General features: G+C 44.5%; 1 protein-coding gene across 2 annotated transcripts in view; it reads right to left on the reverse strand.

Moving 5' to 3' along the window:
• The window catches only part of Gpc3 (glypican 3), a 356,065-nt gene extending 343,966 nt beyond the window's left edge, over window positions 1-12,099 (reverse strand). The window contains exon 1 of one of the 2 annotated variants that reach the window (XM_026784932.1): window positions 11,539-12,099. In XM_026784932.1, coding sequence (XP_026640733.1) covers window positions 11,539-11,710 — 172 coding nt within the window. In that variant the 5' untranslated portion in view covers window positions 11,711-12,099. The remainder of the gene's footprint in view (window positions 1-11,538) is intronic. The other variant, XM_005358456.3, reaches the window with a different exon arrangement.
• Window positions 12,100-13,243: the final 1,144 nt, after the last annotated feature.

A 13,243-nucleotide genomic window follows, 5' to 3' on the forward strand; every position in this document is an offset into this window, starting at 1 on the left:
GTGTGTGTGTGTGTGTGTGTGTGTGTGTGTGTGTGTGTGTGTACAATTGGGTGTTTGGTACTTTGCAGTCCAAGCTGCAAAGTCTTGGACTATGATAACATAGAATCATACTTTCTCTTAATCAAGAAAGTTCTTAAAAGATTTGGCATATTTTTTTTAAATCACCAGATGTTGGCAAAATACATTTTAAGACATGTCCCATGAAAAAGACTGAAAAATATCATCCACACCCATGCCTTCTCCTTGAGTCTATATACTGATAAGTCCCAACTGTGCTTCATCTGAACGCCACACTTCCCTGGTGATCTCATCTAATCCCAGGACTTTAAGTACATCTCAATAGTGATAATTCCTAAACATGTTTCCCCAGCCCCAATTTCTCTCTATTCTGTGATTCAACTCACAACTTCAACTGCCTAGCAGACATTTTCTACCTCCGTGATACAAGTGTTCCACAAACTCAATCTGTTCAACAAACTCCTTTATTCCATCTTTAAAAATATACTTTTCTAAACTAGGCATGGTGCTACATCGGCACTCCCAGCTCCTCGGAGAGCCTGAGACACAAGAATAATGTGAGCCCAGAGTTCCGAGTCCACTGGGGAAAAATAGCTGTAGCCTATCCCACCTCGTTATTACGTGTGTCCTTGTGACATGGCCCCTATCGTGAGGACACGCTTTGTGCAGTGGGTTCTGTCCCATCTATTTATAGGTTTTCAGGGACTGAACTCAGGCCACCAGGCATGCCTGGGAAGTGTGAATGGACAGCCCACTCTTTTTCTTCCACGCTGGTTTGTGACAGGGTTTTTGTTGTTCGCAATGCATATACCAGGCTAGCTGGCCCTCAGGCTAGCTACCAGGGAATCTCCTGTCTCCACCTCCCATCTTGCCATAGGAGCACTGGTATTGCATTGCATACTATCATACTGGCTTTACAGGGATCCTAAGGATTCGAACTCAGGTCCTCATACTTGCAGGGCAAGCACTTTGCCCACCAAGCTCTCTCTCCAGCCCTTCACTTTGTCATAACTCTCTACTTTTCACATGCTTCACACAACACTATTTTTTAAGATTTGGTTTTTTTTTTCATTTTATGTGTATGTTCACCTGCATGCATAAATAAGTATTGAATGCATGCCCTGTGCCTTTGGAGGGTGTCAAATCAGCAGAAACTGGGGTTACAGATGCTTATGAGCTGCCATGTGGGTGTTAGGAAGCAAACCCAGGTCCCCTGCCAACAGCAGCCAGTGCGTCTAACCACTGAACCATCTTTCTAGTCCCTGACAATAGCACTCTTTCTTTTGTTGTTTGTCTGTTTGTTGAGACAGGGTTTCTCTCTGCCCTGGCTATCCTGAAACTCACTCTATAGATCAGGCTGGCCTCAAACTCACCGAGATCTGCCTGCCTCTGCCTCCCAGTGCTGGGATTAAAGGCGTGCGCCACCACCGCCTGATTGCCAACAGTACTCTTTTTAAAAAAAAAATGATATATTTTTATTTTAGGTGTATGAGTGTTTGCCTGCACATATGTCTATGCACCATTTGAATGCCTGGCATACTCAGAGGCCCGAAGAAGGCATCCATCAGATCTCCTGACACTGCATTTGTAGACAGTTGTGCACTACCATGTGGGTACTGGGAATCATCTGCAACAGCAGCCAGTGCTCTTAACCACTGAGCCATCTCTCTAGCCCCTCCTTTTGCTTTTTACTTCCCAAAATCTCAACATCTTTTTTTTAAAATTTATTTATTTATTTAAGGATTTCTGCCTCCTCCCTGCCACCGCCTCCCATTTCCCTCCCCCTCCCCGGATCAAGTCCACCTCCCTCATCAGCTCCAAGAGCAATCAGGGTTGAATTTTGCATACAAATGGATGGAAATAGAAAACACTATCCTGAGTGAGGTAAGCCAGAACCAAAAAGAGGAACATGGGATGTACTCACTCATATTTGGTTTCTAGCCATAAATAAAGGACATTGAGCTAATAATTCACGTTCCTAGAGAAGCTAAATAAGAAGGTAAATCTAAAAACAAACATATAGTCATCCTCCTGAATATTAACCTTCATCAGGTGATGAAATGAGACAGAGACAGAGACCCACATTGGAGCACCGGACAGAAATCTCAAGGTCCAAATCAGGAGCAGAAGGAGAGGGAGCACGAGCAAGGAACTCAGGACCGCGAGGGGTACACCCACACCCTGAGACAATGGGGATGTTCTATCGGGAACTCACCAAGGCCAGCTGGCCTGGGTCTGAAAAAGCATGGGATAAAACCGGACTTGCTGAACATAGCGGACAATGAGGACTACTGAGAACTCAAGAACAATAGCACAGGGTTTTTGATCCTACTGCACGTACTGGCTTTGTGGGAGCCTAGGCAGTTTGGATGCTCACCTTACTAGACCTGGATGGAGGTGGGCGGTCCTTGGGCTTCCCACAGGACAGGGAACCCTGATTGCCAACAGTACTCTTAAGGCAACTAAACATGCCTCCCCATCTCCCAGAGCCATACTTTATTAGAGTAGCCTTCATTGGGCTGTCTTGATAATCAAAGTTCTCCCTGCCTGACTCTCACTAGGTAGGGAACTCCTTGTTAGCAATTATTTTATCAACTCTTACATCCTGGCACAAAAATCTGTGCTCAATAACTGTGGGTTGAAACAATGCCTGAATGAACACAATTAAATATTAATATAGAGCTAGCATAGAAAGCTCATTATTAGTAAGTCTCTTTTCTGTGAGGTCCCGTCTGTTTTCGAAAGCAGATAGGCATCTTCTCCAGTGCAAACAATCTCAGATATCCAGCAGGGAAAACGCCTTTGGGGGCACACTCCCATCCAATACTACCAATGCTAGAAGTGGTCCTCCAGAACGGACCCGCTTCGTAGTATGCATTCACGGCACCTACTTAATGAGGATCACATCTCTACACTTGGAAAAATGATGAAACTGGATAAACAAGCAGTAGGTTTGTGGTATCAGTGGGAATGGGTACAGCAACAATTTGGGGCCAATCCAAGTAGAAATCATTTGATTTGATCTGTGGAAAGCTAATCTTCCTTAGTTCTTCCCACCGAGGCTTAGGCTTATCTTCCATCAGACATGTCCAACCTTTTGACATTCTGACAAGATGTCATCATCTATAAAGTTCATGCTCAAGACTCATGATCAAGTTATCGAAAAAAAATCTCATAATGTTTTGAGTCATTTGATAAGTTTGTGTTGAGCTGCATTCATAGCCAAAGTAGGGCACAGGGGCGTGTGACCCCCAAGCTCCAAGTTGGACACACCCTGATTGAGTCGGAGCTATATCATCTGTGTGTATGCGAAATACAAATGGAACACGTGCACATACATGCATGCTGGAACCAGGCCAATCCCCAGAACTGAGAACTCACAGGCACTTCAGGAGTACTTGTGTTGTGCAGACGTGAGCTAGAGTAGAGCACAGCTTTCAAAACCTAAGTGGAAGCTATGACTGTGAAAGGCTACCTACTCCTACGAGTAACAACAAAGTTCTCCTGAAACAATACGTGCAATTAACTATGGCTATCAAAATAGCAATGTATATATGTATAACCTAAGAACATATGTGTGTGTGTGTGTGTGTGTACAGATTCAAATACCACATTTAGATAACAACACAGCTAGAAAATCTGTGTCACATCCTCTTCAATCTTCTTGGGCCAACGGGATTCCTAGGGTCAGAGAGAATAGGTGTGTGTTGCAACACCACCGTGCTTTCTTCATTCTCTGCTGCAAAGCAGTTTAGACAAACATGCACTCAGGGAATCTATCGCTACATGCCATACTACACTTCCACTGGACAGTAGTCAAGTCAGGACTCTGTCTTCAAATGTGTATTCTTATATTCATTCCTGTTGGTTAACTATGTAATTAACTAGAATAATAATTCTGCACGAGGCATTCTACTCGCCAGTCTAGAGGATATCTTGATTCAAACATGCATTCAGTGAACATTAGACATCGATGAGGTCATGAATTAGCTACAGTTCAAAATCATGGATGTAAAATAAGAAGTAAAATACTCTAGGCTATCTATGCACTTGTGGCGTCTCTCTCTGTATTATCCCCGAATACATGCAATTCTACGTTCAAATGTTTTCCAGTTCTTTCTGCTTGTCATATGCTAGTTAATATTCTGATATGTACCAGAATGTGAGCTTTTAATCTCCTCACTATGTCTGTCATTGTAACTCTTCCTCTCTTCACCGCTTGCCCCTCAGCTTCAATTATGCAAAGCAGAGGTTGATAAAGAGCAATGGAGAGTCTCGGGATGTCACGATGCACTGCATCAATAGCAAACATGCAGTGCTTGGAGAGACAGGGGACAGAACTGGAATTAAGGAAGGGACTATGCAAATTATTTTATTCTACCCGATAAAATTTCTCATCCTGAAAAAAAAATTTCATTTTGGAAAATGTCCTTTTAGACATAACTTCATCAATCTTCATGGCATTGGCAAGAAATGGTAACCACTGGGGACAACAAACTTTGTTGCAATCAGTTTGTCTTAGGACAGCCTATTGGGTATGCTGGAAAAAAGGCAATGGGTGGAACAGGAACTAGAGTACTACTGCCCACCAGCGTGCACTTCTTTAACTGACACCTTGTGGTAATAGTTTCACAAACCAAAATTCAACACATCTAGATAGTAAAGAGAAAGACATGAATTTATATACGTGTACAACTGTATCTTTAAATTACATAGAATTGCCTTGGAAACAAGAAAGAAATACTTACCTCTTGTAAGAGCTGGCTAGTCTGCTTCTTCCAGGGAATTAAAGTGCAAGCAACTGAATTAAACCAACATCCTTTTTACTTACCTAGGCAACAGATGGATTTTTTTTAACCTGAAAAGGTGGTTCCTTTTTAGAAAACTTGGTAAAATTAAATCAATACTTAAACATTGACTTTATTGAAATATTATTTTTTTCTAACACATTCTAACTGCATTCATTGGGCCAACAACTATGTAATAGTCCCTACTGTTTACAATAAGTGCAGATACAAAGATGAATACCATATAATTCCTAAGCTAAAGGAGATTATGGGTTCGTAATAGGAATACCTGGGAAACTGTACCTAAAGGTTGCTGTAACCAGTGTTTCTAGTTATTTTCAAAAGGAAGATTCTAACGGGTCATGGTAAGTTTGACCCTCAAACTGTCCATCTTCTCAATTTATAACAGACACACATTTCATTGGAGAAAATTTGAAAGATAGTATTTTAATCACTATAACCTTTTTAGAGAAATGAACAACTTTCATCTGGCAGTGTGTGAATGGATCCAATGGGCAGAAGTTTCTTTATAATGGTTTCCCTGTCCCTTCTTATCACCACTTTCACTTATATTTTATCTGCCTTTCTATCAATTATTTATCAATATAAGCCTATTAAGTACACTTCAAAGAGCTTAGTAGATTTGCTAATCTGGCATATAAATATAATTTCAGCTTCTAGAAGTAATTAACTGTTCGGAACAGTAGCAATGCATTAACTCCCTTGTTATTCATGAGGAAAAACACAAATTCTCGAATTCAGCTTTGTACATCTCCAAACAAAAAGAAGCCAAAGTGAAAAAATGTCTTTCTTGATAATCACTTTGGATTTATTGTTATTGTTGTTAGTTTTAAAAATGACAAGAATTTCTGATAATTATCATTTGGATATGTGATATTTAGTTGGCTTAATTTGCAGCAAAGAAGTAAAGCTTCTTTACTTGGCATGTTCAAAAGGATCTTCCTGTGGGCCCATGGTGTTCCAGTGGGTGCCTCGCCACTCACACACAGAATTTCAAAATTCACTTTCTCTGCTCATATGCCCATCATCACCCTGCTTTCTGAAGCATGTTCTCTCTGCCATTATAGTTCAGGAGGTAAATTCCTGTTACTTAATGCTGTCTAGAGCTAGTCTGGGGAACCATGACTTGGATTCTATTTTCTGATGTTCATTTCTTAATGGAGTGCTAGAGAGATCCTGTTTCAAGCCAGACACACTGCTAAATATGGGCAAATGACTAGAGAATTTTTCTGCCCATACTTCCTATTAGACCCTAGATTACCAGACATCAAACCCATTTACAGGTTCGGCTAGGGCTCAACAAATGTTGGCTCTTGGAACAGTCTCTTGAGTTGCGCCTGCACACAAATTCTGATCCCAGGTTACAGAAACCCATGAGGTGTTTCGACAGGTCTGTGCATGTCTCCTAGCTGAACTTCCAAATATGGTAATACCAACATTAACAAGAAGGTCTCGTTGACATTAAATCAAAGAGGACTTGATTTAAGAGAGGTCCTACGATTTATGTGCTATAATAATTGTTGATCTTTAACTATACTAATCCAGGCATAACAGTGCTGCTGACTTCAATTTGTTCTTTGGAGATTCAACATTAATAAGCCCTACCAGTTATTAACAGTCAGCAGATAGCTGAAATAAGCCTGGATCGGTCTACAGCCAAAATACATAAAGACTAAAAAGTTTATCTACACGCCCTAATAATGTACTACAACACTGGGCTTAAGCTTTTAAAATAAGCCTGAGAAAGTATGCGAGAGCTCATATAAAATACTTACTGATCTAGAGATTCCATTTTTGTTAATTATCAACCAAATTCTGTATGGTGCTTAGCATTGTGCTCAACACTGCTCAAATCAAGAGCTTTCCCTTTAAGAAGCTTATAATCTAAAACATACAAATAGCCATATGCAGAAAAAAAGCTAGAGATCAGAGTAAAAGGAAGCATTCACAAAAATGTACAAATTCAGCACGCCAGAACTTTTTAGTTGAGCAACATGATCCCCAGTGAAATTCTTTCCAAATGATGTATCATGTGCACAAGTTATAAGTGATTATCTTCAATTTTCTTAGAAATGAGTAATAAGATCCCTCTTAAGACCCATGCTTTTGTATATGCATCAAACACTAAAGTTGGCATGGTCATTGATAGCTGCCATTTAAAGAGAAAACATATTTTCTGTCTTGTCTCATAGGAGACAAATCCGGGACTCTTTTCTCCCAGGTTGGTAATAAGCAGCCTTTTCCGAGGCTATAGTGAACAGCAAACATTGCAACTCTAAAGATGGAAGCAACAGAATGCTCAAAAATATTGCATCAAAATATTGGATACAATCTACCAGCTCATAAGAAAAAAAACACATTGCAAAACTGACACCATCTGTGTGATCTAGCATCCATCAAAAACTGTCTTCTGTCTCTTTTTAAGATGGAGCCTCTATTAAGAGACTTCTCCCTGTCTCCCACTTCATCTCTTCAGTTCTTTTCCCTTGCCCAGGCTGCCTATTGTGACCATTTCAGCCAATTTCCTGGAGGTATTTTCTAGCCCCTTTCACCCTATTTAATCCTACAAGTTTCCTGGGAAGCCTGTTTACTTGCATGCTCCCCCACTACCCTGCAAACCCTTTGACAAAAGGGCTTGCATCTTACTCCTCACTGCACCCCCAGCACCTAACACTCAGCCTGCTAAGGTGCCCCACCAATCAGCAGCCGTCTCCATCAGATCCATGGCTCTTTCGAAGCACTTCTCAGTCAGTTTATGCAATATATATATATATATACATATATATACATATACATAAATGTATATATGTATATGTATATTCAGAGCTCATCTAAAAGAATTCTCTAAACTCCGTTAAGTAAGCACACAGCAGTACAACTTTGGAAAAGTTTTGACAAATCATCTGCTCACCCACACGTCTAGTGTAATCTCAGTGGAGAGAAAACCCTCCCCCGCCTCAATTCTCATTCTTGTGCCCAAACATTAGGACTGCTAATTGTTTCAAAATAATTGGGGAACCACAGCTGGCAACACCGATATGGTTGCTAGTTCTCATAGTAAACACACATGTGTGCACACACACATTGAAAAACAAACTCTGTTTCAATAATTTTACTTTGTATTTTTCTGTTTCACCAGTTTCAAGAAACTCCAAGCCGATCTTGGCTTCCAGAGGCTGCATTTTACCCATAGGTGCAGTTGGCCTTCTGGATCAGTTCTAGCACTTTCCAAGGCCTTCTCCAAGGCAAGATCGCTCCATCTTGGGGGAGTTACAACACTACCATGGTTTGTTTGATTTTCTCATTCCCATTTGCCCCCTGCAACTCCCAACCCCCCACAAAAGTGGTATATGGCATTCATAAAGTGAATTACACTTGATTTTTGTTTAGAGGATTTTTTTTCAGACTTCTGTAACATTCCCTTGAGACAATTGGAAACATCATTGTCTGATTACTAGCTCCCTTCCCCTGCCTAAAATTGGATCCATTCTTGATTGCGCCTGTGGGTAGGTTAAGCAAAACAAAATAAACATCTAGACTTATGAGCTCATTGGCTTCTTTTCTGAATTTTTCTAAATTAAATAAGGGCAAAAGAGCCGCACTGAAAGGCAGTTATATGGATTTCCCTGCCAAGCGCTAACTCTGTGGGCCTGGTTTCCATCTGCAGTGCTTTCCAAGTTACAAATCCTTGAAAAAAAAAGTGGGGTCTGAAGAGATTCATGGATTTGAGGAACATGCTATTTAGAAGGGCTATCCAGTGCCTTTGAACACTCTAAAAGCAATGGGAACATGAGATTGGAAGGGTTTAGACCAGCTTTGTAGAAGTCTGGGGTGGTTCTTCAGCACCAGTGATTTATTTTTGAGGCTGGGTGATTTCAAATGCCATTTAGTCTCATCCATATTAGCATAAGAAATGTACCTTATCCACTCTAACCCAGTTCGACTAATGGCCAAAGTTAGCAGTCAATCCCAAATGTGCCCCTTCCATGAAGCAGGACATTCTGGAGGATTTCTCTTTACTGGGACAGAATCTCATTTTATCTGGGACAAAGAAAGCTTTAATGCAGTTAAGACAGTGCAGCAGATAAACTGAACATGGCTTAGACTATAGATGGGGGGGTGAGTTGAGTGGTCACCGTGATGGTTCATAACTATCAAATAATTTGCAGCTCTCTTTCAATTTCTAACCAGTGAACGACAGCAGCAAATTACACATTTATTCGCTCTGAAATTACGCACTTGCCATTGTATTCAGTCTGCCATTATCATCTCTTCTCTGAAATAATGATGAGCTCTTTCCACATATGAACATTAGAATTTACGCCATAGTTTCTCCATCTACATCATCCATATTTGCCCAACTGTAATTCAGGACAAATGGTTTTGTACCAGGTCTGAGAATCTGAACGTTGTATTGCCATAGTTTTTTTTTTTTTTTTTTTAAAAAAAAAAGCCCACGGATACAGGGTAGTTGCATGGAAATAGCCATATTTGAAATTTGGGCTTTTTTTTACGCCTGCTGTGTAGAAGGTTCTGGCCACCATTTAATTTTGTCCAATGACTGAGGTAAGTTGTGTTGGTTTTACGTGGGGGGGGGAACCCTGAAAAAAGTGCTTTCTCCTAGAGTTTGGGAAATAATAGAGGAAAAAAATTTCTATTACAAATAAGTCTCTGTAAGTATGACCATCCTTAGGCTGGACGCACGAAAGGCAGGAAGCAAGCCCTGGCCAACTCTCATAGACACAGTGTGTGGGCCCTCCCAATACTTTTTATACAGATGGAGCAAGGAGGCAGGCAGCCAGAGAGCTGGGGGAAGGAGGGAGAAAGGCAGGCACGCGCGCCTCTGTATGTGCGCCTCAAGCCTCTCTCGCCGTGTGTGTGTGTGTGTGTGTGTGTGTGTGTGTGTGTGTACACGCGCGCGCGCGTACACGTGTGCGTGTGCATGTGCTTAAGGGGATTGCTAATGAGTATCTGGATGGACTTTTCTCTGGCTCCCCCCCCCCCGCCGCCTTCTTTAAGCACCATGTTTTACTTCCCCACTTCGCATCAGCCAAATGCTACCCAACCAGGACTAGTTCATCTTGTGGGGGCTCAGTCTGTAAGGACCAATTTTTACATTATCAACAAAAGCATGTTCTCTGGCCTTAGCAATCTAATTACCATGGCACTTCCAGGGGAGAGAGATCGGCCTGTTGTTTCAGCTCTGTAGAACTGATTCATAGGTTGCCCCTTACAGCTCTTGCACACGCCCACGTGGTACGTTATTAAGACTTAACAGTGGAAGAGGTAGTTCTACCCTCCCTTAGAGCGATATCCTGCAAGGCAGTGTTTAACATATGCGCAAGTGCACTTCAGTCACCAAAAAGGGTGACCAATTACCTTTGCAACTAAACAGCAGGCTCGCTAGGCTCTTTTCATCAACCTAAAGAAAAGGCTGAGGGCGCGCTGGCTGCCTAGGTAACCTCCTGCCAGTGAACGCTCCCTGGCAGCGCCCACAAGGCGCGCATCCGCATTCACAACTTGGTCCAACCATCCGGCCCGCCTGCCTGACTTGTTGAGAGCCACCAGCCAAGTTGTGGCTAGGCTTGCTCCCAATCTCTCCCAAGCGCGGGACGCGCGTTTGGCTGGACGCACGAGTCCTTGGAAAGAGACCCTGGAGGCCACAAACGTCTCACGGTGTTCGAGTACGGTTGGCCGGTTTCTTCTGAGCGCACCTCTGAAAAATTAATCTTTTTGAAACCTATTTTTCCTGCCCATATCGTTAGTGTAGCAACTTGTCCTGATTGGATTCTAACGCCAGCATTAAGACCCCAACCTCAGGACAGACAATCACACAAGGCCATTAATATTCATCTGTTGACAGCGGCAGCCCTCAGCTAAGGTTAAAATATGCCCTTACAGAACCATCTGATTGTGCAGAACAAAAGGCAGGCGCCCAGAAACTTTCCTCTGCCTAAAATCTTCTCCTCTTCAGGGTCCAGCCTGTCAAGGCAAATGAATTTGGGAGGGGAGGAGTTAAATCATCTTTGGACTCGCGTTCCGCAGGCCAGCACCGCCGATTTTTAAAGAGATTTTGCCAACCTAGATAAGGGAAGCTGTTCGAAGGAAAAGGCTCAGTCTTCCACATTTGGGGGGTCCCTCTTACTCAAAAGTTTCCTTCAGTGGGTCTTTACAGCCCCTGTGGATTCAAAGATTTGTGCTTAACTTTGCCTGCACTTGGGCCCGGCCAGCCTCGGGAACCCAGACTAGGGAAAGGAAGGCATGGGGAACACACGGTAGAGAAAGTATGGCCAGAGCTGTGGGTCCAGCTAAGGCAGAACATGTGAGTTAGGGTAATAAATTCCCGAATCATCGTCACCACGTTGTGAAGCTGGTTTGCTAGAACCGTAGGGGAGCCAGCTCCCACCTTCCCGCCCTCCCCAAAAATGGGCGCTTAGAAAGACATCTCCGCCGTCCCTTGCTCTGGCTTGCACACTCCCTGACAGCAGCGTGAGCCCGGAACATGTGGAGAGAGTCCACACGCACTCTGCTTCCCTCCCTCAGTAGACGGGGCCAGGCCCCAGGCACAGCGACCATTCCCAGGTACCCAGCAGCAGCAGAGAGCACGGCCGCGGCGCCTCTCGGCTAGCATAGCGCGCTCTGGAAAGAGCCACCGCGCGCGCCTTGGCTTCCCACTGTGCGCGGGGGGACGCTCAAGGGACCCCTTACTCACCTGGCACAGGGGTTTCCGGGACCCATTTGAGTCCGGGCTGCAGTCTCTGGAAGAAAGAGCGGACCTGGTGACAGGTGGCGTCTGGAGGCGGCGGGGGCTGCGCCTGTCCCAGGCAGTCCAAGCCGATCAGCATCGCCACCAGCAAGCACGCGGTGCGCACGGTCCCGGCCATCCTGCTTCTCGGGGGAGCGAGGAGAGCACGAGAGAGTAGCAGTAAGAGATGGAGCGGTGCCGGGACTTAGTAAGTCTGGCAGTGGTCTTGCAGAGCAAGAAACAAGCCGCTACCCAACCGCTGCAAAAGTTTCCTCGCAGCTACCTGGGCGCTGGGTGAGGGCGGGAACCGCTTGGCGGCGCAGGGCGACTCGGGGCGGAGCCTTGTGGGCGTGGCGAGGAGGAACGGGGCGGGGCGAGGCGAGCCGCGCCGCCTGGGGGATGGCAGCGGGGTCGTGTGGCTGCTGGCCTGCGGGATGCGGGGCGTGGCGGGAAGCGGAGCTGGGAGACTGGGTTTACCACAGCGGGCAAACCTGGCGGGAGAGGCGCGGGAGAAGAGTGTGGATCGTGTGCGGTAGCTCCCGGCAGCCCTGCCCTGCCACTCGCTCGCCGCCGCTCTACACTGGGCGCTCTGGCATAACTACTGCAGAGGGGCTGCAGGCTCGGGCACGCTGATTGGCTTCTCAGCAGCCATCCCCTCTGACTGGCTCTGGGAGAAGTTCCCCAGCCTCACTCCTCCTTCCTGCCTCCCATCGGCCTACAGCCGGGAGGGCTTTTCCTTTTCGGCTTTTTGCAAGCTCTCCATCCTTCCTTGGAGTGGGTGGAGGTCCGCGGTTTAGGTACACATACACACACCCGCTTCGACGCTGGGCCTTCTCCCACCCAGATCCTACTCCTTCTGGTAACCAGAGCCTACACAAAGCTTCCTAAGCACAAAATCCGTGTCCTTGTTCTGCTTTCTGTTCTCAGAAGGCTTCCTGGGAACCCTTTTCCCAAGCAGCTCTGGCCAAGCTCTCAAAGCCAGCCCACAAATAGGCAGCTGGGGACCTCTGGATTTCACAGCCTGGCTCATCTTTGTACCTAAAAGGTACGGAAGCCCTTGTAGCTTGCTGGGTCTGATTCAGTAGACCCACACAAAGTAAAATATATGTGTATATATATTTTTTAAGCCACTTGATCGTAATCCCCAGGTAAATCATAATGTCTGCAGGATAGTCCGTGGGCAACCCTCAGAAAACAAAGTACAGCTGGTGAGAGTAACTCATTAGGAAATCATTTTAAAGATTAAATTCATTAAGCCACAGTCCGTTTCATACCTGGAGTGGAACCCTATTTGGAAGGTTTCCTGGATGCCAATCCCCAATTCTCTTACTTAATTTTCACCATTAGAAATACATTTCTTTGAGAATCAAACACCTCTTGGAGAAGGAAACGCATCTAATCACTACCTCTGTGCAACGAAGAAGGGACCATTGCATTGGATTGATTCTCTTTGTGACTCCAGTAGTGTGCACACACAGAGAACAACCTTAGCCCAGTGTCTTGTACATAGCGGGAACTCGGTATTTCCATCATGAAAAGATTTTAATATCTCAGTGCAAGCTACCTTGTTGTCTGATTGTATTTCTTTTTTACTAGTCAGACGTATGCTTGGAGAAACAGAACGATGAATAGGCATGGGGGGGAAGAGTCTGTCTTGAATATGTTGACTGAG

The sequence above is a fragment of the Microtus ochrogaster genome, chromosome X (assembly GCF_000317375.1).
Source record: "Microtus ochrogaster isolate Prairie Vole_2 chromosome X, MicOch1.0, whole genome shotgun sequence".
Taxonomy (NCBI): domain Eukaryota; kingdom Metazoa; phylum Chordata; class Mammalia; order Rodentia; family Cricetidae; genus Microtus; species Microtus ochrogaster.